Consider the following 27,907-nt stretch of genomic DNA (forward strand, 5'->3'; position numbering starts at 1 on the left):
TCTATTAAAATCTCCTAGTAAAATTTTAATGTCATGGTCAGGTCAGCGGTCATATGCTGTTTCTAGGCGCTCGTAAAATATGTCTTTAATCTGTTCATCTTTTTCTTCCGTCGGAGCATGGGCGCAAATAAGACTGCTGTAGAAGAACTTCGCTTTTATACAGATTATAGCAATTCGGTCATCTACTGGAGTGAATCTGGAGACGAGGTCTTTAATTATCCTATTAACCATAAATCCGAAGCCAAATTCACGTCTCGTTTCATGACAGCTATAATACAGGGCGTAATCATCTGATTTACTTACGCCAGTCCCATTCCAACGCATTTCCTGTAAGGCAATAACATCGGCAGATACACAGATCGTGAGGGTCGTGATTTATTAAAAATATTTTTTCAGGGTCTAATATAGACACGGATTTTATAAAAGAAAAATTTGTACGGCTTAATAAAGAAACATTTTTACGTCCTAATATAGGAAAAATTGTACGGCCAAATATAGGCTTGGATTTTTAAAACGAACATTTTTCTCGGCCTATGAGCATTTATAAGGGGGACTTATTAAATAATTAAGTTTTGGCGCGGATTTTTTTAAGAATATACATCCAAAAGCTTATATAGACATGGATTTTTAAATGGGCTAAGTCATATCCCCGTATGCTGGTCCTGTACAATTTAGGGTACCCCAGTCTCAAAGCTCCCAGATTAATTTTAAACTGAGATCGCTTATGAGGATTAGTACGGAATGCAAATTATTTTGTCAGTCCCTGCAAATGAACGTTCCAACTATTTAATTACAATCACTTTAGATCACTTTGCTTATCCGCTACCTACCTACTAAGTTTTCATCATCTTCTACATTTAATTAAAATTCTATCTGAATTGAATGCAAAAATTTCCCCTCATTGGAAGCCATAGTTTTGAAAATAGATTTCCTTAAAAGCCGCCGAGAGAGATGTTAAACAAAACGATGTGCGGTTAATTATTGACATCAATGCGATTGTGATGCCATTCGATAGCCGAGAATTGGCGGTGAGGTGGAAATTGTTCATTGCACTGCCACCATAAGTGAAACTGGTGGAGGAAGTGGGAAATGTAAGCACCTTCAAACAATAACAACAACAATAGCAACAGCAACAGTTTTTCACGAACAATAAAATATGGGCTTGTGAATCAACTTGACAGTGAACCTCAAAGCAGGCAGATAGTCATTTGACACCACAACAACATTTTTTACAGCTACATACATACATAACTAGCCAAGCTGAGCACCGACCAACCAGCCAGCTAGTCGAACAATAAGTCAAGTCAGTCAAGCTGTTAACTAGCTAAAGACCCACAAAAACAAAACGCGAAAAACATAATGACCGACAAATGCAATGTCGGCAATAATACCATAAACGGGTGAAATAAATTTCATGCCTGGTTAAATATCTTTTTAACACAATAGCAAAAACAACAACAAAAACAATAAACAAACAAAATATGCCATCATATACAAAATATGATACATTTACAACAAATGTTTACAGTAATGTAAGAACTTTCCAAGTGAAAAGTGGCGAAAATAGAACACCAAGCGCTTCTACATAACCTTAATTTTTGTTTTTGGAATATCCCCAAAAAAAAAACTTTCAAAATAGCTACAACAAGGAAAAAACCCAAGGAGTTGACATCCTTTTGCATGTGTCGTCGTCCATATCCTCGGCGACGTTATTATCACATACGTCCATTGCATTTACTGGGTCCCAATTCGACCAGTGAAATGGAAAGCGAGGATACGGATAGTAAAGATGAACTGGAGCTGCCATCGTTGACAACAATTGCTGATGATTGTAGTGTCCTATTTCTTCTTCTTATTTTTATTTTTTTTTCAATATTTTATTCAGTTATTCTTTTTCTTATTTGTGTTTTTTCTTTTTTTCAGTACCTGACAAAGTCTATGACATCAATGCTGGTGACAAGGATGCTGAGGTCACATTGGAATCTCTGGTGGCCAAAGAAGAGGATGCCTGGTGGAATCAATTACCTTTGAATAATCTAGATTTAAGTTCAAATCAACTGATACAGCTATCACCAAAAATCGAGAATCTTTGTTCGTTAACAACATTGACGGTAAGTGAATGAAGCAAAAATATATTAAAAACAGTGAGCGGAGCAGTATAGTCGGACGGGGCCGACCATACGATACCCTACACAACTAACACGGAATTCTAACTTTCTGTGGATTTTTATTCCGAGCCTTGGTAATATTTCGTGATAGTTGCACCCTCTTGCCCGATTAGAGGTCAACAACACTTCTTCCTTACACTGACATATTTTCCGAATATTACTAATATTCTGTACAGTCCTTCTAATTCCTTATCCATACTCCCTTCACCGAGGGGTGGGTCGTGATGTTCGACTTATAATTGTGGCCTATAGATCGACTTGAAAAAACATCTAATATTAAGTTTTCGCTCCACTTCATCCCAAAATTATAATTTAATAATCGCCGAAAATTATAACCGTTGTCCTTGACCATAACTGGAACCTGATGGAAAATTTCAAAACGATCCGCGCTATATTACCGCCCTCTAGTGTGGTATTGGGTTACTAAATAATATTTGAGTACGTAAGCTCCTATAAATATTTAAGTGTAACTCCCACACCTGAGTACATACGACAATATAATTTATATCAATTTAAAGGCCAACCACTCCTCTTGGATATACTATCAACTTCTCGGGTCTATGTCCTTCAGGAATAAATCTGTACGCCATAGAATACAATTTTTGACATTTTTCACCCAAAAGTCAGGGTCCATTTGACCCGCTAAATATTGGCCAATCTTTATCAAAATGCTTATTCTTTGGCCCGATCCCCTTCTCCATGTAAAATTTCGCGATGTTCGGACCATAATTGCGACCTCTGGAGCGACCAGAAAAACCGACAAAAATTAAGTACTTGGTCCATTACATCCTCTAAATATTAACCGAGTTTTAGCAAAAACAATATGGGTATTCATTGGCCAGAACCCATCCTAGATGTAAAATTTCGTGAAAATTGGTCCATAACTGTGGCCTGTATCGTGTTTATAATATAATGGACGGACGGCCACACATGTCTAGATCGACACAGCTAGTCGAGATATGGCGATCGGTATACTTAAAGGAGGGTCTAGGACCAATATTTCGCGGTGTTACCAACTCTTGGGGCTGACATCATCGTTGTGTAGGGTATAATGATCAAAAATAGATCAAAATAATAAAGAATAGAAATGGGCTCTATTCAGGGCAATCTTCAAACCCAACCGCTAATATTGGAACGTATACGTGTTGTCATAAAGTATACGCCACATATTCAGCATTTATGTGTGCTAAATAGAAGATAGAGAGAATGTTTATAGACTGGAGATCTGGAAGGAGTTTTAAATATGCCCTGAAGAGAGTCTTGGTCGATCTGAAAATTACGTAAATTACCATCCCTGAACATTATGATAGGGTTCGCCATAGCTCATTAAGGAACGCTCTTGGGGCTGCACAAAGCTATAATACCCTGACAACATAGTTGTGTAGGGTATAATGATCAAAAATAGATCAAAATAATAAAGAATATAAATAGGTAAATATCTATAATTTTAGGTACATTCATGTTACCATGAATAAATAAATATTAGTAAAAGGTATTAGGTAGTTAAGTCCAGATATCGAATTTAAAAATATACTTTTATATTATCGTAATTTTATTAACATCTTATTATATATGGACTCATGTGTATTTGGATAATGATTTAAATTTCATTTATTTTTTAGCTCCATGACAATGCCTTAACCTCAATACCCAAAGAAATTGGTAAACTGGAAAAGCTAATACGCATCAATTTGAGTCGTAATCGGCTGAAGGAACTACCGCGTGAATTTTTCACCCTACCTGATTTACGTTACCTGAATTTGTCACATAATCAGTTCGAAGAACTTAATCCCGATATAAGTGATCTGCATATGTTGGAGTTTTTGGTAAGAAATCGATGGATAGATATAAAATAAAAATAATATTCAATATTTAATCAATTTCATTGGCGCTTTAAAATATATAAATATTAAAATTCTAATGATTTTTTTTTTTTTAATTAATATTCTACATCAAATTAAAATTATAAAAACCTTAACTAATACCTAAATCAACATACCGAATATACAAATTTTTAATACGATAACAATATTTCCTATGATATCAGGTAAAATAGCAAAAAGTGATAGATTCTTGCAGTTCTGGAAAAAACGAATTTTTGAAGGTTTATGGAGATTTAAATATTTCACAGAGAAGGGCTACCTTAAAAATTACAACGATACTAATGACAATTTCATAAGGATTTTTTGATAGGAAAATATGTATCCTCAGTATAGATGAGGATATTTTCCCCATTGAAAAAAATCAACCAGAGCATAGCTGAAGCTATTTTCATATAGAAAAATACGTAACTTCGGTGTAACTGAGTTTAAAATTTTCATCAAGAGTCTCCTACCAAAATTTACCTATGGTCTGATTCAAACATGGGGCAATAGTTTGACTTGAGGGATTATGAATATATTGAAACCATTTTTTCTACAAATATGTTTAGAAAAGTTTGACACAGTCGAACATAACGGGATTTCACATTGTTCGGATATTCAGGAGTAACTCGGAACGTATTCGTGTTGTCATAAAGTATACGCCACATATTTGACATGTATGCATGTTGGGTACGAAATAGATGAAGTCTTCATATGCGAGCTGGAGGGAGTCTTTGTAGACGAACAGCAGGAAAATTTTAAATGTTAATTTGCAGGTCTACAAAAAATTTTCTTCATCTTAACTTAATTACAGGAATAGTGATACAGTATATTGGTATATTCTAAGGGGTCAAACTCTTTTAATGAACCCCAGGAAACTTAAAGAAGAGTGCAGCTTCATTATTTATATTTATGAAGTTACTGTGATTAACTGCTCCTTAGTAGTTCGTAATACAAATTAGTCCCTCGATGACTAATATGCGGGGATTTATTGTCAAACAAAAAGGATAATGAGTTGCATAACATTGGAACGTATACTTGATGTCATAAAGTATACGCCACTTATTTAAAGTTTTTGTATGCTGAGTACGAAAAGAGACTGGTGATAGACGACCAGAGGGGGGAATTTTTATATGCGAGCTGCGCTAAGTCTTTATAGGTGAACAGGAACTATAGGAGATCTATGAAGTAATTTTCTTCATATTTCAGTGATTATAGGCAGATTGAGAGAGTTTATTCTAAATATTCCTAGTTGTAAATTTCATTTATTCATTTAAATTTCATTTATGTTTGTGTAGTAAATTTTATAGTATTTATGTATTGAGAAACTGTCTCTGAAGATCATTATCAACATCTGTCTCTGAAGGACGTCATAACATTTTCTGATCCTCAAATAACAAACTCTTCCTTGTTTACTATTCTCATCTATAGTTAAAAGACTCCAACCCCCTATGTATACATAAACCTGACTATTATTTATTAATTACCTAATATCTTAACCTAAAAAAATTAACACCCCTGTTTCTCCTACCAACAACAAAAAACTAGGATGTATCAAATAATGAACTTAACGCTTTACCTGGTGGTATTGGTTTTTTGGTGCGTCTAACAACGCTTCTACTAGCCTATAATCATATTAAAGAATTACCACCCGATTTGGTCAATATGCGGTGTAAGTAAAACATTTTCCTATCTAACTAAAATTCCTGACGAATTAATTCGTAATTTTTCCTTTCACAGCTCTTCAAAAATTGGATTTAATGCACAATGATTTAATTGCTCTACCCGAAGACATGGGTAGCCTGCGAAAGCTGCAATGTTTATATGCCCAACATAATGATATCAAAGAGTTGCCCGATTTCGATGGCTGTGATCTACAGGAGCTGCATGTATCCAATAATTTTATAGAGGTAAGTTGAAGAGATTTTTTAAGCTGCACATGGCTTCATCGAAGGTGGGATATCTGAAATAATTTCAAATCGTGGGTTTGATATACAGAGTTTTGGAAAAAGTTACATCAAGGGTTAGATATATATAGTTGTGGAAAAAAAATCCGTATTAGATCATAATGAGCTCTATTTAGGGCAATCTTCAAACCTAAGCCACTATTAAATAGTAACCGGTGGAACGCATATGTGTTGTCATAAAGTATACATCACATATTCAGCATTCCTGTAAGCTCAATATCAAGATAAAGAGAATGTTTAAAGACTGCAGATCTAGAAGAATTTAAAATATGGAGATCTGGAAGGAATTTTAAATATGCCCTGAAGGGAGTATTGCTCGATCTGTGATTCGAAGACGTAAATTAACCCTTACCAATTTTATAAGTCGTGTTTAATAAAATTTCGGTTACAATTAAGCCCAATGCGGGATTATGGTTACGTTCGCCATAGCTCATTAAGAAACGTAATTCTGGCCAGCTTCCAACCATTACCACCATCAAACCTTAAAAAATATATTCTTATATCCACATCTATTGCACTAACATTGGGCCGTATACGTGTTATCATAAAGTATACGCCACACATTCAGCATTTCTGTATACTCAGAAGAAAGATAGAGTGTTTATAGACTGGTGATCTGGAAGGAGTTCTAAATATGTACTAAAGGGTGTCTAAGACGATTTGTGGTCCAATGATGTAAATTAACATCATTTAACAATTTCCTTATATTTAAACCTAATGCGACATTATAATTGGGGTCGAATTAAGGAGCGCTATTGCCACCAGCAACCTAGGGAATTTATATATTAAAAAAGTGGACTTTACAAAATATTCTTAAATGCCGTCTTAATCGGCAGAGAATGTGAACATTGGAACGTATACATGTCATATACATGTCATAAAGTATACGCCAGACATTCAGCATTTCTGTATGAAATAGTGTTTATTGACTGAGGTCGGAAAGGAGTTTTAAATATTCGAGGAAGAATGTGATCCGAAGACGTAAATTAACACCCTTAGTAGTTCTAATGCGGAGTTATGGTGGCGTTCGCCGTTAAGGAGTACCTTTCAGATCAGCTTCGAACCCATGCCATCATCAAATCTAGGGTAATGCACAAATTAGAATTGAAATGGATCTTAAAAAAATATTCTTACATGTGCCCCTATTGCACTGGCATTGGACCGTATACGTGCTGTCATAAAGTATACGTCACACATTCAGCATTTCGGTATGCTCATTAACTGAAGGTCTGGCTTATTGACTGAAGGTCGGGAATGAGTTTTAAATATGCGCTGAAGGATATCTACGTCGATCTGTGATCCGAAGACGTACATGAACACCCCTTAGCCATTTTAGATATCCTGCTTAATTAACTTCTTGTTACAATTAAGTCTACTGCCGAATTATGGTGGCGTTCGCCATAGCTCACGAAGGAGCGATTCAGGTCAGCTTCCAAATCATGACATCATCGAACCCACGGTAAATGCATAAAATTGAAGTGGATATTAAAAAAAATATTGTTAGATTCACGGCTATTACACTAACACTGGGCCGTATACGTGTCGTCATAAAGTATACGCCACACATTCAGCATTTCGGTATGCTCAGTAGGAAGATAGAGTGTGTGTTTATGGACTGGAGATCTGAAAACAGTTTTAAGTATGCACTGGAGGTTTTCTACGTCGATTTGTGGTCCGTTGGGTTCGCATTAAGGAGCTGTATTCAGGTCAGTATCCAATTCGTATGATTATCAAACCTAGGAGATGTATAAATTGAGAAAAACATTTTTTAATTCAATCTCAGTTGGTAGACCATGCGACTGTATTAAGTAGTAATCGCTAGCATTGGAACGTATAAGTGTTGTCATAAAGTATACGCCACACATTCAGCACTTCGGTACACTTAGTAGGAAGATAGAGTATAACAATAAAGTGAGTCTAGGTCGATCTGTTATCCAAAAACTTAAATAATCATCCATTAGCCATTTCATATGCCGTACTTACTTTACCTTCTTTTACATTTTAGTCTAATGAGACGTTATGATTGTGTTTGCACTAAAGAACACTACTCAGAACAGCTTTTAAACCTTGCCATAACCAAACCTATGGGATGCACACATTATAATGAAAGTAGATCATGCAAATATATTGACACATTCAAGCAGGGTTATGGTGGGACCCAGCTAGCAGCTAGTAGAGCAAGGTACTGATTACCTAAAGGTTCGCAAAGTTCGTGCCTCACATTGGGCGCAATATTTTTATATTGAAGTCTAATACGAGAAAAGGTTGATCCTGAATACCTTTAATAGGCTAAACACCTACAGAATTCCTACTGCTCCCGGTACTCTAAACAGATATACATTTTACTGAACACCCTGATCACTAAATACACGGAACTCCCTCATTTTCAAATCCCTTGCATTCCTGCCTTTAGAATATTCCAAAACAAAACTACTTGTTTATTAATTATTTCCTATTTGCTTTTTATGTCCTTTCAGAAAATACCAAAGAGGCTCTGCTCCCATTTGCCACATTTGAAAATTGTCGATTTGAGAGATAATAAAATCACCGAAATACCCAATGAAATTGGATTGCTACAAAATCTGACACGCTTCGATATATCGAATAATTCCATAACAAATTTACCCTATTCTCTGGCGTCGCTGGCCCATTTGGTTAGTCTACAGGTCGAGGGTAATCCAATCAAATCGATACGACGTGATATTTTGCAGTGCGGTACGGTGCGTATTTTGAAAACATTGCGTGAACGTCAGGAGGGTCTTGAGGCAGCAGCAAAAACCTCAAATTCATCATCATCGCTGACGGGCAGTATGGGTGCCGATGGCCTAAATAGTCCACGAAGGGGTCTAAGTTTTGAGGAGGAAAATTCCATATTTCCCGATAGGTAAGAAAATTTTCGTTGGAAAACCTGGGAATGAGTATTATTTCTTTTGACTGCGGATTTACGAGTCTAGTTCTAAATTGAATATGCTCTTGATACCTCTCCGAAAATTAAATGAGAAATCTCCCTTCAGACAATATAAAAAATAAAAACATCTTGAATTATGACTCAGAATAAATAATTAAAAACAATATTAAATTTCTCTCATTCCCTACCTCTCTTTACATCTCTTTCCAGATACAAACTCCATAAGACCCGTTGTCTAACTGTTACCATGCAACAGTTAACCGAAGTACCCCGCGAAGTTTTTGAAACCGCCAGCAATGAACAAGTGAATATTGTTGATTTATCTAAAAATCGTTTTACCACCCTGCCGGAGGGGTAAGATCATATATAATTGGAATTTTTGAAACACTTTTTAAAAAATTCTTCTCTCTTCTTCACTTTTTTAGCTTATTGGAAATGAAAAATTGCTGTACCGAATTGGTATTTGCCAATAACCAGATCACCAGTGTGCCTTCATTTATATCACAATTTACCCGTCTGTCATTGGTTAATTTATCCTGCAATAGTCTACAAAATTTACCTGAAGAATTTGGTGTTTTGGTGACGCTGCGGGAGTTGAATATCTCGAATAATAGGTAAGACATAAAGACTCCATCATTTTTCATAGGCTTGTTCCCGTTTGAAGATATCTTCTAACGTGATTCCGACCATTACAACGGGAAGTATTCGAACGACATCATCTGAGGATGCTCCACTCGTATCATGAGGAGTTTACAAGGCGTCATTTTGCCAGCTCTTCCACTGTGTATGCCTTAACTCAACATCAGCACTAGCTCATAAGGAGCGCTATTCAGAGCATTTTATCTTCCTTTCTACCATTAAGCCTACTGCTAGCTTAGTCAGTAGAGCATGAGACCGTATAAAATAATAATCGCTAACATTGGATCGTATACGTGTTGTCAGCTTAGTCAGAAGAGCATGAGACCGTATTAAATAATAATCGCTAACATTGGATCGTATACGTGTTGTCATAAAGTATACGCCAAACATTCAGCATTTCTGTATGCTCTGTAGGATCTGTGGTCCGAAAACTTAAATCAACAACCTAAGTGTTGTTGCCATTTAATTAACCTTTTGTTACATTTAAGCCTAATGCGTCGTTATGATTGGGCTCCCGATATTTCATTAATGAGCGATATTCACGTCAGCTTCCAACTAGGGAAATCACAAATTGAAAAAAATGGATCTCAAAAAATTTATATTCCAGCCTACTGCGGAGTTAGAGCATGAGACTATTAAATAGAAAACGCTAAGTACAATTATCCACATACGTTGCAATTAATATGCCGACCGGTGGTTGTGGAATACCAGAAAGGTTGAGTTTAAACAGAGAACTTATTTCTTTACTTCACAAGTCTTTGACATCCTGGTTCTGAACTCCATACCAGGAAATCAGTCTGTAGAGCATAAGACTGTATTAAATAATAATCGTTAACTTTGGATCGTATACGTGTTGGCATCAAGTATACGCCACACATTCAACATTTATGTATGTAGGAAGATATAGAGTTTGTTTATAGTCTGGAGATCTGGTAGGAGTTTTAAATATGCACTGAAAGGAGGTTAGGTAGACCTGTGGTCTGAAAACATATGTCTACCAGTCGTTGAGGAATATCGGATTTGAGTTTTGCGAACGGAGAAATCATCTTGGTGAACTTCCTTCTTCACTCTATTAGTCTTTGTCTTCCTGGTTCTGAATTTCATACCAGGAAGTCAGTCTGTACATAAGACTGTATTAAATAATAATCGCTAACATTGGATCGTATACGTGTTGTCATCAATTGTTCGCCACCTATTCAGAATTTCTTTATGCTAAATAGGAAAAGAGAATGTGTGGTTATAGACTGGAGAGCTGGAATGAGCTTTAAGTATGCACTGAAGGAAATCTATGTCGATCTGTGGTCCGATGACCACACCTTGGGGAAATTCCTGCTTTACTCCTCGAGTTTGGCGTCCAACGGTCAATGCAGTCGGAGGTTTGTCTGTTCGGTTACACGCTCTGTTCTGGTTCTCTAATAATCAGGTATGTTCTGGATGTGTTTTTTACACTTCACACATACACTTCCCCTCAGAAGTTACCTACTTCTTACGTGAATTAAAAAACGAGTAAAGTGTGTTACAGAAATGTTCAACGTGTGTTCGATACACTTCTACCATTGAGGTGAATATCAGAAAATGCCCGAAATAGTGCTATCGTAATGCTTTGTATATTACGGAATCCTTATTGATGTTAGACTACTGTAAAACTGTTTCCCATCAATGAAAGGAGTAGGTCCCCAAGTGTCTTTGCGGCAGAAGTAAAATCGGTAAGCATGTGTCAGATTTCACGAACTACATAGCTAATGGCAAGTTGGTGGCTGATGATAAGTGCTTAACTTCTATTCGATGTAGTATTCCTCTTCGTCGTGCCAGTCTCGAAATGGTCTATTAACTTCAGGTTGAAATAAGTTCCGCATCTCTTCAGGTCTGTCACGTTTAACTCTGACTGCCGTTCTATCATCCTTTCTCCCAGAATTTACTTTTTCTCATTAAAATTCGTGTAATTGATCATTACCGTCGCCTCTGCTGGGAAATTTCGTATTCGGCTATTCCAGTCATGAAGTCATGATTTTACAGATATTCCTGCCACCAACCAGGAGGAGGTGATTTGAAAAATCTCAAACAGCAGTTCAGTAGTCAGACGTTATAAAGTTGTTGTTGTAGCTCTACTGTTTTTAACCAATGACCTGAAGTGAAATTCAGACTGAGTCGAAATTCAATAGACTCAATACCGCAGTCTTCAGGTCTCTATATATATATTTACAGGTCTTTTTGGGAACTTTTATAAGACGTGGATTTTTTGATTTTTTTTTTGGCAAAAAAAATAAATGGGGCTCTGATAATTGTTAAAGGTTCTTTATGGCGTGAATTTTTGAAATATTTTTTTAGAACCTTTATAAATCGTCATTTTTTTGGGGACCCTTATAAGGCGTAGAATTTTAAAATAATTTTTTGGAAATCCACATAAGGCGTGGATTTTTTAAAATATGTTTTTGGGACGCATATAAGAATTTAAAAAATTTCTTGAGTTCTTAAAATATTTTTTGCGGACCCTTATAAGACGTGGGTTTTTAAATTAATTTTTTGAAGACCTTTATAAGTCGTGGTTTTTTTAACTATTTTTTGAGGACATAATTTCAAGACGTGGATTTTTAAAATATTTTTTACGGACCCTTTTAGGACGTAGATTTTTAAAATTATTTTTTGAGGAGCTTTATAAGGCGTGGATTTTTAAAATGATTTTTTCCCGGACCCTTAGCTCATTTCGGCTTGCCGACCTTCTATATGTACTTCAGATCTATAAAGACTCAGTTGCCTTCAGTTCGTCTATATAGACACCCTGGACTTCAGCTTGCGTATATTATGTTCCTGGTCCGGAGCTAGCCAATATAGTCTCTCTGGCCTTCAGCTCGTCAGATTCCCTGTTCTTCAACGCGTCTATATGGACTCACTGTCCTTCAGTTCGCCTATATAAACTGCCTAGCCTTCAGCTTGTCTATATGCACTTTCTAGACTTTACCTTACTTATATTGTGTTCCCAGTCCTCAGCTCGTCCATAGAGACTCCCCGGTATACAGTCTCTATATATAGACTGTCAAGCTTGCACTTTGTATGGAATCCCTAGCCTTCAGCTCGTCTTACAGTCTCTCCTACCTTCAGCTTGTCCACATGGACTTCCTGACCTTTAGCTTGTCTATATATATTCTTCCTAATTGTCAACTCGTTTATATAGACCTCCTGACCTTCAGCTCCCGAATATAAGCTCTCTGGACTTTAGCTCGTCTATATTGACTGCCTTTCCTTTAGCTCGCCTTTATAAAGACTGTCTGACCTGTCATCGTCTACATGTACTCACTTGCCTTTATCTCGTATATATAGACTCACTGGTATTCAGCTCATCTGCCCTCAGTCTTATGGACTTATGAAGGCCAGTAAGTCTATAAGACGAGCTGAGGTATACATTTAACAGCTGGACTTCAGCTCGTCTATATAAACTCACAGTCTTTCAGCTCTATCCCTGATATTCAGCTCGCGTTTATAGACTCTCTGCACTTCAGCTCGTTTATATTGACATCCTGGCGTTCAGCTCGCCTGTAGATAGTGTACATGGACTCCCTGGCCTTTATCTCCTATATATATATAGACTCACTGGTCTTCATCTCGCCTTATAGTGTTACAGACCCTCAGCTTGAACACCTGGACTTCAGCTCTTCTATATACACTCAGAGTCTTTCAACTCGTTTATATGGACTTCTAGTCTGCACTACTTATATATAGACTTCATATCATCTATATGGATTCCCTGGACTTCAGCACGTCTTTTTAAGTTTCTGGCCTTCAGTACATAATTTCCTCTCTGAATTTTAATTTTTTTTTTACTCCAATATTGTATTTGCAGATTTGAAATCCTCCCAAAATGTGTTTACGAATTGAAAGGTTTGGAAATACTTTTGGCTCGCGATAATCGTATCAAATCCATTAATGCCACCAGTGAAGGATTGGGTGCCCTCAAACGTTTAGCCATATTGGATTTGCGTAACAATGACATAGATCATGTGCCACCGATTTTGGGAAATCTAAAAAATATAACGTAAGTTCTATTTTCCACTCAATATTTGTTGAATCAAGTCTAATCTCTTTTCTCCAAATTTGTTTGCAGAACCCTGGAAATTATCGGAAATCCATTTAAATTGCCACGCCATCAGACACTGGAACGGGGTACCGAGGCCATAATGTCCTATTTACGTGATCGTATACCAGTTTAAAAACGTTCCAAAGACCAATACAATAACACACACCACATGAAGCGCAACAAAAACAAAACTAGCCACACACATAAAAAATAATCTGGCAGCACTATATGGGAAAGAGAGAGAAGGGGAAACAGAGCAGCTTATCATAGAATTTATTTATGTTTAAAAAATTTTAAAATAATGGATTATTTTTAAAAATACATATATATTTTTTTGTTATAAACAAAGAAAGAAGTAAAAAAACAAAATCGATATGCCAAAAAAACTAGTCATTATCACCAATAAATCGGTGTGTTTAAAAAGTGAGGTTATGGCGAACAAATAAAAAGGTGTATTGATTTTATGGGGAATGTAGTATATGGATAATATTACCCAATTACTTATAGACCAAAACATTAGGATAATGTTGCCCTGCATAAGCTAATAATATTATCATCGAGAAAAAATATCAGGATAATGCAGATCCCGACTTATTTAATATATTCCGCATATTTGTTTTCTTATGGAAAATTGATTGCAATTGATTTCCTCTTAAATAAAACAAAATGCTGTATTTTGCACACATCAATAAATTTGAAAAAGGTGTATATATTTTGTATTTTAGGCTACACAATATATTTGTTGTTATAGTATTTTTTTGCTAGGATCAAGTGGTGTTCATAAGGATTTTTTCATTTAATGAAAATATATATTTAATCTTTATACTTCTTTGTGATCAAATATAAGATTCAATTTAGGGGTTTTTTAATTCTGTTCCACAACTTCAGCCTTCAAACGTTTTGCCAACGTTTTTCTCAAAAGCAATGCCGAATCGGTTTCCACTTCTTCAGGTTTTTCCAAAACCGAATTTGGTTTGGAAACGTTTTCCAAAAGCTTCTGGGCCACCTGAGCCGACGATGGCCGGGTACTCTTTGCTGCAGACGTTCCAGGAACTGATGTATTCAATGATTTTGCAACCGTTTCTTGTAGCTGCTTGGCCCGAGTTTTCTTTTTCAGTTCGATAATTTTATCACGCTGTTCGCGCAAGTACTCTTGACGTGTTATCATTTCATCAGGATTTACCTAGAGGGGGAGAATAGGTCCATTATTTACTTTTTTAATTGTTTTTATATTTCTTATTACCTGCTGATTTTTCTCAAAGAATAGATTTAACCGCTCAAATTTCTCATTGACATCCTGTTCGGTGGCATCTGGCTCAGGTGTCACCGATGCCTCAGGGGTTTCCATTTCTTTGCCCACCGATTTGGCAATGAAATTTTCAACATCGTTGAATTTTTCACTGAAAATAAAAAGAGGAATAATAGTTATTAAACCCGGATATACAGATAAACATATCCGGATAATGAATTCAATTCTATGGACATATCCGTATAAAATTTTCTATATGAAAACTTTATCCGGATAAAGTTTCCTATATAAAAAGCTTATCCGGATAAAGTTTTCTATATGAAAATATTATTCTGATAAAGTTTTCTATATGAAAACCTCATCCGGATAAAGTTTTCTATATGAAAACGTTATCCGGATAACACTTTCTATAAGAAAAACCTTATCCGGATAAAGTTTTCTATAGGAAAACCTTATTCGGTTAAAGTTTCCTATACGAAAATTCTATCCGGATAAGGTTTTCATATAGGAAACTTTATCCGGATAAGATTTTCATATAGAAGACTTTATCCGGATAGGGTTTTCATATAGAAAATTTAATCCGGATAGAATTTTCGTATAGGAAACTTTAACCGAATAAGGTTTTCCTATAGAAAACTTTATCCGGATAAGGGGTTTCTTATAGAAAGTGTTATCCGGATAACGTTTTCATATAGAAAACTTTATCCGGATGAGGTTTTCATATAGAAAACTTTATCAGAATAATATTTTCTTATAGAAAACCTTATCCGGATAACATTTTCTATAAGAAAACCTTATCCGGATAACATTTTCTATATGAAAACCTTATCCATATAAAGTTTTCTATATGAAAACCTTATTCTATATGAAAACCTTATATATAGACTTCATATCATCTATATGGATTCCCTGGACTTCAGCACGTCTTTTTAAGTTTCTGGCCTTCAGTACATAATTTCCTCTCTGAATTTTAATTTTTTTTTTACTCCAATATTGTATTTGCAGATTTGAAATCCTCCCAAAATGTGTTTACGAATTGAAAGGTTTGGAAATACTTTTGGCTCGCGATAATCGTATCAAATCCATTAATGCCACCAGTGAAGGATTGGGTGCCCTCAAACGTTTAGCCATATTGGATTTGCGTAACAATGACATAGATCATGTGCCACCGATTTTGGGAAATCTAAAAAATATAACGTAAGTTCTATTTTCCACTCAATATTTGTTGAATCAAGTCTAATCTCTTTTCTCCAAATTTGTTTGCAGAACCCTGGAAATTATCGGAAATCCATTTAAATTGCCACGCCATCAGACACTGGAACGGGGTACCGAGGCCATAATGTCCTATTTACGTGATCGTATACCAGTTTAAAAACGTTCCAAAGACCAATACAATAACACACACCACATGAAGCGCAACAAAAACAAAACTAGCCACACACATAAAAAATAATCTGGCAGCACTATATGGGAAAGAGAGAGAAGGGGAAACAGAGCAGCTTATCATAGAATTTATTTATGTTTAAAAAATTTTAAAATAATGGATTATTTTTAAAAATACATATATATTTTTTTGTTATAAACAAAGAAAGAAGTAAAAAAACAAAATCGATATGCCAAAAAAACTAGTCATTATCACCAATAAATCGGTGTGTTTAAAAAGTGAGGTTATGGCGAACAAATAAAAAGGTGTATTGATTTTATGGGGAATGTAGTATATGGATAATATTACCCAATTACTTATAGACCAAAACATTAGGATAATGTTGCCCTGCATAAGCTAATAATATTATCATCGAGAAAAAATATCAGGATAATGCAGATCCCGACTTATTTAATATATTCCGCATATTTGTTTTCTTATGGAAAATTGATTGCAATTGATTTCCTCTTAAATAAAACAAAATGCTGTATTTTGCACACATCAATAAATTTGAAAAAGGTGTATATATTTTGTATTTTAGGCTACACAATATATTTGTTGTTATAGTATTTTTTTGCTAGGATCAAGTGGTGTTCATAAGGATTTTTTCATTTAATGAAAATATATATTTAATCTTTATACTTCTTTGTGATCAAATATAAGATTCAATTTAGGGGTTTTTTAATTCTGTTCCACAACTTCAGCCTTCAAACGTTTTGCCAACGTTTTTCTCAAAAGCAATGCCGAATCGGTTTCCACTTCTTCAGGTTTTTCCAAAACCGAATTTGGTTTGGAAACGTTTTCCAAAAGCTTCTGGGCCACCTGAGCCGACGATGGCCGGGTACTCTTTGCTGCAGACGTTCCAGGAACTGATGTATTCAATGATTTTGCAACCGTTTCTTGTAGCTGCTTGGCCCGAGTTTTCTTTTTCAGTTCGATAATTTTATCACGCTGTTCGCGCAAGTACTCTTGACGTGTTATCATTTCATCAGGATTTACCTAGAGGGGGAGAATAGGTCCATTATTTACTTTTTTAATTGTTTTTATATTTCTTATTACCTGCTGATTTTTCTCAAAGAATAGATTTAACCGCTCAAATTTCTCATTGACATCCTGTTCGGTGGCATCTGGCTCAGGTGTCACCGATGCCTCAGGGGTTTCCATTTCTTTGCCCACCGATTTGGCAATGAAATTTTCAACATCGTTGAATTTTTCACTGAAAATAAAAAGAGGAATAATAGTTATTAAACCCGGATATACAGATAAACATATCCGGATAATGAATTCAATTCTATGGACATATCCGTATAAAATTTTCTATATGAAAACTTTATCCGGATAAAGTTTCCTATATAAAAAGCTTATCCGGATAAAGTTTTCTATATGAAAATATTATTCTGATAAAGTTTTCTATATGAAAACCTCATCCGGATAAAGTTTTCTATATGAAAACGTTATCCGGATAACACTTTCTATAAGAAAAACCTTATCCGGATAAAGTTTTCTATAGGAAAACCTTATTCGGTTAAAGTTTCCTATACGAAAATTCTATCCGGATAAGGTTTTCATATAGGAAACTTTATCCGGATAAGATTTTCATATAGAAGACTTTATCCGGATAGGGTTTTCATATAGAAAATTTAATCCGGATAGAATTTTCGTATAGGAAACTTTAACCGAATAAGGTTTTCCTATAGAAAACTTTATCCGGATAAGGGGTTTCTTATAGAAAGTGTTATCCGGATAACGTTTTCATATAGAAAACTTTATCCGGATGAGGTTTTCATATAGAAAACTTTATCAGAATAATATTTTCTTATAGAAAACCTTATCCGGATAACATTTTCTATAAGAAAACCTTATCCGGATAACATTTTCTATATGAAAACCTTATCCATATAAAGTTTTCTATATGAAAACCTTATCCGGATAAAGTTTTCTATATGAAAAACTTATCCGGATAAGGCTTTCATATAGGAAACTTTATCCGGATAAGTTTTTCATATTCTCATTCTCTATAAGAAAACCTTATCCGGATAACATTTTCTATAAGAAAACCTTATCCGGATAACATTTTCTATAAGAAAGCCTTATCCGGATAACATTTTCTATAAGAAAACCTTATCCAGATAACAGTTTCTATAAGAAAACCTTATCCGAATAATATTTTTCTATATTTTCTATATGAAAACCTTATCCGGATAACATTTTCTATATGAAAACTTTTTCCGGATAAAGTTTTCTATATGAAAACCTTATCCGGATAAAGTTTCCTATATGAAAATCTTATCCGGATAACATTTTCTATAAGAAACCCTTATCCGGATAACATTTTCTATAAGAAATCCTTATCCGGTTAACATTTTGTATATGAAAACCTTATCCGGATAAAGTTTTCTATATGAAAACCTTATCCGGATAAAGTTTTCTATATGAAAACCTTATCCGGATAAAGGGTATCTACAGAAAAACTGTATCTCTATCTTACTTCTGTGACTGACGACCACTCTCACTGGGACTATCAAAACTTTCGCCCTGCTGAAACAAGGCCAATTGATTTTTCTCTATCAAATCCAATGCCTGTAGCTGTAATTCGACATTACGCTGAGTCATCATGCGTATGAAAATCTTTATGTCATTGGCAGCCCATATCTGAAATATGCAAATGACAAATTGAAAATCGCTTCTTCTTCCCATCAATTATATCCGCTCCACCCACCTGCTGAAATAAACCCTGATGAAATTGAAATGGATTATCCTTATGCTGTTGTCTACCCTCCAGACAGGCCATTTCAAATTGTTCCGGTGTTATTTGCATTTCTTCCATAAAACTGCCCAACATATAGTCGACGAGGTTTTTATAATCTTCATGAATACGCTTGACCTCGGGATTCTCTTCGTCCGGTTGTAAATTGGGATCGAAAACTGGCAAAAAGGAAAATTTTTTCTTACATGCAATTGAAATGGTTTATCTGACTGGAACTTACTCAACGATTTCTCTTCAATAAATGTCTGCAGTGGAGCATTCCAAACGGGTCCATGCAGAAAACACACCAAAGAATCAAAAACCCAGGAATCGTCACCAGCCATTGTGGATATTATTATTTTTTCCTCGCCTCCTTTTTTGTGATTCACTTTCTTCACTTTTGATTTAATGCGTAGTTCTCCTCTTATGGCTGTTGGACGTCTGACAATAGAATACCCCAACTGAGGTGGTTAGTCAGTCAGTCCTTTTTTGATTCGGTTGCCATGGTTTCATGTGACAGGGTAATTTAAGTTGCCACTGCAAGTTGGTTCAGCGGTGGCACGCTAATTTGCCTCGTATACTCATTAAATGAAATAGACGAGCTGGAATCCAGAGTCTATACAGACGAGCTGAAGACCAAAGAATGTATATAGATGAGCCAAGGAGAACACGAGGGATTTATAGACGGGTTGATAGCCAGGAGGTCTATATAGACACATTTAAGTAGAGATAGTCTATACAGACGAGCTGAGGTCTAAATTGTATATATAGATGAGCTATGTAGACGAATTGAAAACCAGGGAGTCTATATAGAAGGTCAGGGTGTATATATATATAAGAGCCGAAAGACCAGGCAGTAAATATAGACGAGACAATTATATTCTACACTGGATGAAGGGCAGAGAGTATATTCTATACGGGCTGAAGACCAGGGAGTCTAATGGACGAGTTAAAGGTCAGGGAGTGCATACAGATGAGCTGAAGGCTGGGAAGTATTTATAGACGAGCATAGGGCCAGAAGTCTATAAACATAATCTTAACACTGAAAGTTTTTGAAGACGAGCTGAAGGTCAGGCAGTCTATATATACTAGATAAAGACCAAGAAGTCTATGTATACGAGCTAAGGGTCATAGATTATTAATTTTTAGAAAATTGAGGTACGATTATCCTTTCAGAAACATAATCTAGAACCTGGGTCTTTTTTAGCGGTCAAAACGTACAGTGCTTGGCACCCATGACTTCTTGTTATTTCTGCACATCTAGAAAATATGTTTTTGGGGGAAAAAGTGAAGTGGAAAAGTGCCTTGACAATTGCTTTGCACGCATGCTCACGAATGCTATTTTTGAGATCTTGATTCGTTCACAAATCGTAGCACCAGGTGTGATAAATAACGTAACCTGGTTTGGTTCAGACCACCTCCTGTTTTCGTTAATAGAAACCAGAACCATTGAAAATCTGATTTCAGAGAGTTTTCCATGCACTCAGTTCCTCGGTTAGCTTAGAGGAATTTCCCGAAAATCGACACTACAGCTGTCGATGTTCATATATAGCTGCTGAAGAGTGAGTGAGTGCCGAGGAGGTACCACCACTATTTACAAAGTTATATGTTGCAGATCTTATCAAAAATGGTAAATCCTTCTAAAGGGTTGGACCTGGAATAACCATTACTGTTGTCGATGCAGTGTATGCGAAAATACTCCGTTTAAACACCTCAGAACGAATATAACTGTTGTCTGTCTGGCCTGCTGGGAAGGGAGTAACCGATTTAATCCAAACTTTACACATCGTGATATTTCTTCCAAACTAAGTTCAAGTTTGAAGATGGATGATATGCCAAAATGTTCAATATTTATAAATCCAATATCAGGCGAATGGAATGTCCGTGTTGAACCAAACTTTGTACAATGTATTATCTTTACCAAGCCTAGATCGAGTTCAAAGATGGGACCCATTGTTCCACTCGTTCTGGTACCTCCCCCACAAATGGTCAAACACCTATTATTATTAGCAACCCTAGATCAAGTCCTAAGATGGGACTCAATGGTCCACTCTATCTAGTACCTCCTCCACAAAGGTTCAAAATTTTTAATATTTATAAATCGAATATCAGGCGCATTGCATTGCACAATCTATTAACTTTACCAAGCCTAGATGAAGTCCGAAGATTGGACTCCTTCTGGTACATTCCCCACAAAGGGTCAATATTTTATAAACTTGGAAATTTAATATAAAGCGAATTGGATAACCAATTTGATCAACATTAAATCCAAAACCACCTTGATAAAATCATATACCTTATATAATGCGAATAATAAAACCAGTGTATAACTGCGAAGATACCCGCAAACCATAGGCTGAGGGTATATATTGTCTTCAACACCGACTGACACTTTTCGACCTATTAAATTTTATATGAAGCGAATGGAGTATCCGATCCGCTTAAATCAACTCAGAAGGCTGGAAACAATCGACCAATCCCGTCTGGTAAAAAGCATACGAAATCACAAACTGAAGGCATTTCAATTTATTTCCTGAAGACATTTTTTATTTTCTTCTTAGATGTATTTAAAGACTTAGAGGATAATAAAATTAATTGACATTTTGTGGTTATTAATTAATCCAAAAGTTCCAACGGCATTCAAAAGATTATATGTATGTATGTGTTCAAACCAATTTAGAAAATAAGGTAGATCTTGACCGATTGCATCCAAGCTCATGCGATAGCTATTCATGTACAGAATAACGTGTGAAAATTTGGAACTTAAACAATAAGTAGGCAATATCTTCAAGATTTGTTGAAATTTTAAAGGTACATTCTTAAATTTGTGTATTTTCGAATTAAATAAAAAAATTCATTGCAACTCCGATCATGTAGCTCATCTCGAAAGAGAAATTAATAAAAAACATTTACATGAATGATCCTTCGCTCTAAAACGGCATAAAAACAAAACTAAAAAATTCAGCTTGAGCTCGGCTGGGATTTGAACCCTGGTTCCCATGGCATCTGTTGATGTCCGGCGCCTTAACGTTTAAAGCCACCTCCTTATCTTCCTAAAGTGGCCCACACACGTCAAACATGTGCGTTCGATCGGTGTGAATCGAAGCAATGTTTGACGTGTGTGGTACGGTGTTCACACCAATTTGCCGGTGCGCACACCTATCGAAAGAAATTAAAAATTTTTAATTTTTCGTTGTGCGACGCGCACATGTTTGACGTCTGTGGCCTGGTGTGTGGATATTTTCTCATTTGTTGCGAAATTTCGTGGAGTGCGGATCAGTGGACAAATGCAATACATATGCATTTGGAAGATTTTTTGATGTTTTTTACACACATTCTACTGTGTGGCAAATAAAAATGTTTTTTCCCGGAATAAAATAAAAGTATTTAATACATTTATATTAAATAAAAATATTTCGTCTTTTTTCCGTCATCACTATCGCGGTCCATCTTCACACTTCAAAAATAAATATGAAATGAAGTTTAGTGGATCCGTTTGACGTGTGTGGGCTAGGAGCTTCACACCGATCGAACGCACATGTTTGAGGTGTGTGGCCCACTTAAGGTTGCACAATATGCAGTTACATACCATCAATGTTGCCAAAACTTGATTGAGAAAAAATTCTAGATTTTGTTGAAAAAGATGCTAAAAAGTGCTAAAAATTTTAGAAAAGTGCCAGAAAAAAGTGCTAAAAATAAATTTAAGGAAATTTGATTATAGTTTAAAATGAGATCTATATTTCTTAAAATAGAAATTAACACCTATGCTGAAAGGTATTATAAGTGTTTGTGTTTCAACAGTTTGTAACTCCATGAAATATTGGTCCTGGTCGGTCCGAGTCGTTATATCTCGACTAAGTGAGTCGATATAGATGTGTGTGTCTATCCCTCTGTCCATTACCATTTGTAAACAAAATAACGGTCACCGCTGTGCAACAATTTTTACGTTATTTTGCATATCGGGTTCTGGCCAGTGAAGACACTTATTGAAGTCAACCAAAAGCATCTTATATGTTTTCCGGGTCTCTTTAGAGGTCACAAAGTTGTGCATGGGGAAAACGCTAATTAATAATCATATTGAGCAAATCAAATTGACCAGCACTATTGTGTGAAAAAATACAAAATGTGCATTCTATGCTGTATGCATTCATCTAGAAGAACAGAGACCGGGTGTGAAAGCTATGCGTAAATTTTTACAGGGGTCTATAATATTTAGTATTACCACACTAGATGATAGCTATGCAATTTTGCATAAAGTACCGGTTATGGTGAAGTGTGACATCTATGTATAGTTTTGAAGAAACGTTTTTTTTTTTTTTTTTGACTAGATGTCATTTTTATAACCCGAACACTAATAAACCAATAAAAGAAAAAGCATGCTTTGATAATGATCCGTCAATATATTTTTAAATAAATGAACAAAGACTTTAGAAAGACAATTAAAACCAGTAAGGGAAGTAGTAAAGTCGGACGTCGCCGACTATATGACACACTTCACCACTTTGGGTATATTCAACAGATGAATCCCAACAGACGTGAAGGACCGTAAACACGAAAATGGATCCATAAACATGTCATTCTGCAATCTATACTAAATTTTTCATTTGATTACATATAGAGTTGCTATATATATATATATATATATATAATGTGATCTGTTTTCAATGAGACTTGCTAGAGATTAACTTATATTAACTACAGTTCATTGTAAAAATTTTGTGACAATCGGACAAACATTGGGTCTTTAGTGCACAATTTGCATAAAATCGGAAGAAAAAATATAGAGGAGCTATATCTAAATCTGAACCGATTTTCACGACACTTAAAATCGGTTCAGATTTAGATATAGCTCCTCTATCTCCTCCTCATTCTAGACCTAATTCATTACGCTATGCCGTGCAAATCGAAAGATATATATTGACTTTGGTGCACCATTTACATAAAATTGGAGGAAAATATATATGGGAACTATATCTAAATCTAAATCATTATTGCCAAATTTCGTGCAAATCGAAATATATATAGGGACTTTGATACACAATTTACATTAAATCGGACGAAAATATATATGGGAGCTATATCTAAATCTGGACCGATTTTCAGGAAACTTGACACACATCAGTCCAGACCTAATTCATTACGCTATGCCAAATTTCGTGCAAATCGAAGGATATATAGGAACATTGGTACACAATTTACATTAAATCGGACGAAAATATATATGGGAGCTATATGTAAATCTGAACCGATTATTCTCAATTTCAATAGGGTTCGTCCTTGGGCCAAATAAGTGACCTATGCCAAATTTCACCCAATCCGGATCATAAATGCGACCTGTACTTTGTTTACAATTTAACATGGTCAGACGGACGGACGTACAGACGGACATGCGCAAATCGATTTAGAAAGTGATTCTATGTATATTCTCAAAAGGAACCATGTGTCTATCTCGCTTCCTTTTGACTGTTACAAACATATGCACAAATACATAATACCCTGTACCACAGTGTGGTGAAGGATATAAAAATCATTCCATGACATTTTCTATTGCCAAGAGGAGTAAAGCTGATTTTTAAATTTATTTAAATTATATTGATTTATATACACTATAATGTTCACTGTGTTTTTATACCCACCACCATATGGTGGAGTCTATAATAAATTCGACGTTCCGTTTGCAACACCTCGAAATATTCATCGGGGACACCACAAATCGTAAAATCACTATAGAGATCGATATATTTAAGATAAAGCACCGATCCTAGGATGTTTGGTATTGCAAATGTCATATATCGGTCCAAGTATTGGTCTAGCTCCATTATAACGATACCTCCAATATTCGGTATTTTGGGAATTTTGGACACATTTTCCCATCGAACTGGCTGTGATTTAGGTTATCATTGAATGATAACCTGAAATACCAAAAATTATTTATGTTGACCCAAGTTAATATTTTGAGAATTATGGATACGTTTTTCAACACAATTGGCTGTAATTTCGTATTTTGCATTCCCATTGGCTGTAACATCTCATCTCAGTGTCCTATCATAACATGAGTTTTGAGAAGCCCCCATTCATTTTAGATATTTTGATTGCCATCCTCATTGTGGAGAATAAAAGGTTCGGCCTTTAACATCGTTTTTACTTGTAATATTCTTGTATTGTAGTATTATTATAATACAAGGAGGTGGATATCTCGCAGATTTTATCACCGACATGGCAATTATTTTCGCAGAATATAACGTCATATGGATAGCCCCGTTCGACTATATTGTTCCGCTCAGTGGAAAAAACATTGGAAAATCAAATCCACCCTGTGAATCATATGGAAACTTCAATGCGACAATGTGAAATCGAAAATTTTTTGGAGCGATATTAAAAATTTTGAAAAAATCTTGGAACAAATTAAAAATGCTAAAAAAGTGCTAGGTGCTAGATAAATTTTTTGGTGCTAAGCGAGATGAAAAAGTGCTAAATCTAGCACTAAAAATTCTAAATTGGCAACACTGCATACCATTGAAGAAAACTATTGTAGTCTGTATGGAAAAAAAAGTCCGTCACTACAAGAAAAATCTGCCCTGATAAGAAATGTTCTGCCAAATGTCCGAACGTTGACAAGGTTGAATTTAATTCGTAGATGCAATTTCGCAACAATAGTCGACATAAATACAACATATCAAGTAAAGACATTTGTAAGCCACATTGCCCAATATGCCTGATGAGCCGCTTAATCAACGGCGAAACGCGTCGCATAGTGGTGGGAATGTAGTATCTCTCTGGCTTTCCTTTTCATTGCAACTCCGATCATGTAGCTCATCTCGAAAGAGAAATTAATAAAAAAATTCAATTTTTTGAAATCGAGAATGGGGAGTCCCCTTAAGTAAATACTATATATCCATACTTAACTCTCTAATCTACTTACGAAATCCACCTTCCGTATTTTATGCTGTAATTTGCCATTTCATGTTATGGATGAATTGAAAACCTGAGAAACTTAATATTCTAGTAAAAATTTACACATGTAAACCTATTTTTTATTTATATTTTATTTAATACTTTTTATCTCTTTTTATTTATTTCTTTTTAATTCTGTTTTTTTATTTGTTTTGTTTATTATATCAAATCGTACATATTTATATGTATAAGAAGTGCTTACATACAAAAATCAAAGTATTTTATTAAAACAAAAAAATATTCTACCATTTCCTTACATAGAAAAGTCATAAGAGAGAATTAAATAAAGAAACCATTTTTTGTAAAAAGAAAATATATTATAGAGTGCACATAGACAACACAAGCATCGGGCATTTTACTTTGCATTAAATCACTAACATATCCTACTCAATTTGAAATTCTTCGATTTCAATGGCCACTGTTCAACAACTCAAACGTCCTCCAAATGATTGCGAGTTGAGAGATCAATTTTGACAGAGATGGAACAGTGTTTTTGTTAATAAAATTAATTATTTTTTCATAACTGTGACAGAAACGAAAAAGAAAACCAAAACATCCGAAAACGGCATGAGTTTGACTGACTTCGCGGCAGCAAAAACATGGCAGTTAGCAGCACCGGATTCAAGCATCTCGATATGCAAAAGGCCACCTGGCTTTCTCCCGATCAAACAACGAGAAATCAAATTGATCATGTTGTGATAGACGGAAGGCATACATACAGTGTTTTTAGTTCGATCAATCCGATTCGGATCACTACCTAGTAGCAGCCAAGGTTCGCACTCGTCTTAATGTAGCATCAAAGGTGCGATCTAATGTAGCACGGAAACTCGACGTCGAAAAGCTGCAAACACAACGAATAGCAGAAGCCATTCCGCTCAAATTTCCCACCTGCTTGACGAAACACTGTCTGCCCCGATAATAGTATAGAAGCACACTGGCAAAGAATTGCCCACTGCCTACAAACTGCAGAAAAAAGCCATAATTAGTTACCAAAGACCACCATCAGGAAACCCGTGATACGATCAGCAGTGTCGTAATGATCACTGAGTTGAAAAACGCAGCGTATAGGGCAAACCTGCAACATGCAATGCAAGTGAGAATAATCGACCGAAAAGGAGAGAGGAGATACGTATTTTCAGAAAAAAAGAGAAACGTGAGAATAAAAGCCCGGAAATTTTAGCAACGAGCAAAACCCTAAACTGAAGGCTATGGTGCAAGCACATCCTGCTGTAGAGATAAAGATGAAAACGTGATGACAGATACAGATAGTGTGTTGAGAATCTGGAAGGAGATTTTTGCAAAGCTTATGGTATCAAATAGTGGCGGAGAAGAAGATACCACAGAGATGATTGTATAGAATGTATAACACCTAGCTAGAATAACAATTAATCGGCTGAAAAATAATAATGCAGCAGGTGCCGATGGATTACCAGCCGAACTATTCAAGACCGGTGGTCAGACGCTGTTCGGGAGTATGCATCAACTGATTACTACAATTTGGCTAGAGAAATACATTCCCAATGATTGGAACCTCAGCATCCTGAGTCCCGTTCCAAAAAAGGAGACAAGACGATATGTGCCAACTATAAAGGAATAAGTCTCCACCCCATCGAATATAAAGTGTTATCCAGCGTGCTGTGTGAACGACAGAAGCCAATGGCCTGGCAATTCCACCATAGACCAAATTTTCACATTGCGCCAAATCCTGAACAAGACAATTCATCGTCTATAAAGCCGCATTCGACAGCCCAATCCGTTCAGAGCTGTTTAAATCCATTTCATCGGTCGGCATTCCCTCAAAACTAATACGGTGATGCAGGATAACTTTAACTGGCACAAGGTCAGCATTTAACGTCGGAAAGGGATTCTCGGATCACTTCAATGCCGGACGAGGTTTCAGACAAGGTGAAGACAGTTTG

At 35.6% G+C, this 27,907-nt stretch overlaps 2 protein-coding genes across 2 annotated transcripts; one reads left to right on the forward strand and one right to left on the reverse strand.

Annotated features, from left to right (window-relative positions):
- The first annotated feature begins 1,628 nt into the window (after positions 1 to 1,628).
- Positions 1,629 to 13,749, forward strand: LOC133330495 (leucine-rich repeat-containing protein 40-like). The gene is made up of 10 exons (XM_061538932.1): positions 1,629 to 1,831; positions 1,924 to 2,111; positions 3,791 to 3,994; positions 5,579 to 5,702; positions 5,771 to 5,940; positions 8,475 to 8,881; positions 9,116 to 9,259; positions 9,331 to 9,519; positions 13,383 to 13,574; positions 13,644 to 13,749. The coding sequence occupies exons 1-10, from the start codon at positions 1,681 to 1,683 to the stop codon at positions 13,747 to 13,749; spliced, it is 1,875 nt and encodes a 624-aa protein (XP_061394916.1). The 5' UTR covers positions 1,629 to 1,680.
- A 732-nt stretch (positions 13,750 to 14,481) lies between these two features.
- On the reverse strand, positions 14,482 to 19,378 carry LOC133330496 (cilia- and flagella-associated protein 36-like). Its single transcript, XM_061538933.1, has 7 exons — positions 19,276 to 19,378; positions 19,008 to 19,213; positions 18,777 to 18,940; positions 17,348 to 17,504; positions 16,974 to 17,287; positions 14,860 to 15,091; positions 14,482 to 14,799 (listed from the first exon to the last, which is right to left on the reverse strand). The coding sequence occupies exons 1-7, from the start codon at positions 19,376 to 19,378 to the stop codon at positions 14,482 to 14,484; spliced, it is 1,494 nt and encodes a 497-aa protein (XP_061394917.1).
- Positions 19,379 to 27,907: the final 8,529 nt, after the last annotated feature.

This window comes from Musca vetustissima, unplaced genomic scaffold (assembly GCF_032173495.1).
Source record: "Musca vetustissima isolate MV318-11 ecotype Yass unplaced genomic scaffold, APGP_CSIRO_Mvet_v1 utg38667, whole genome shotgun sequence".
NCBI lineage: Eukaryota > Metazoa > Arthropoda > Insecta > Diptera > Muscidae > Musca > Musca vetustissima.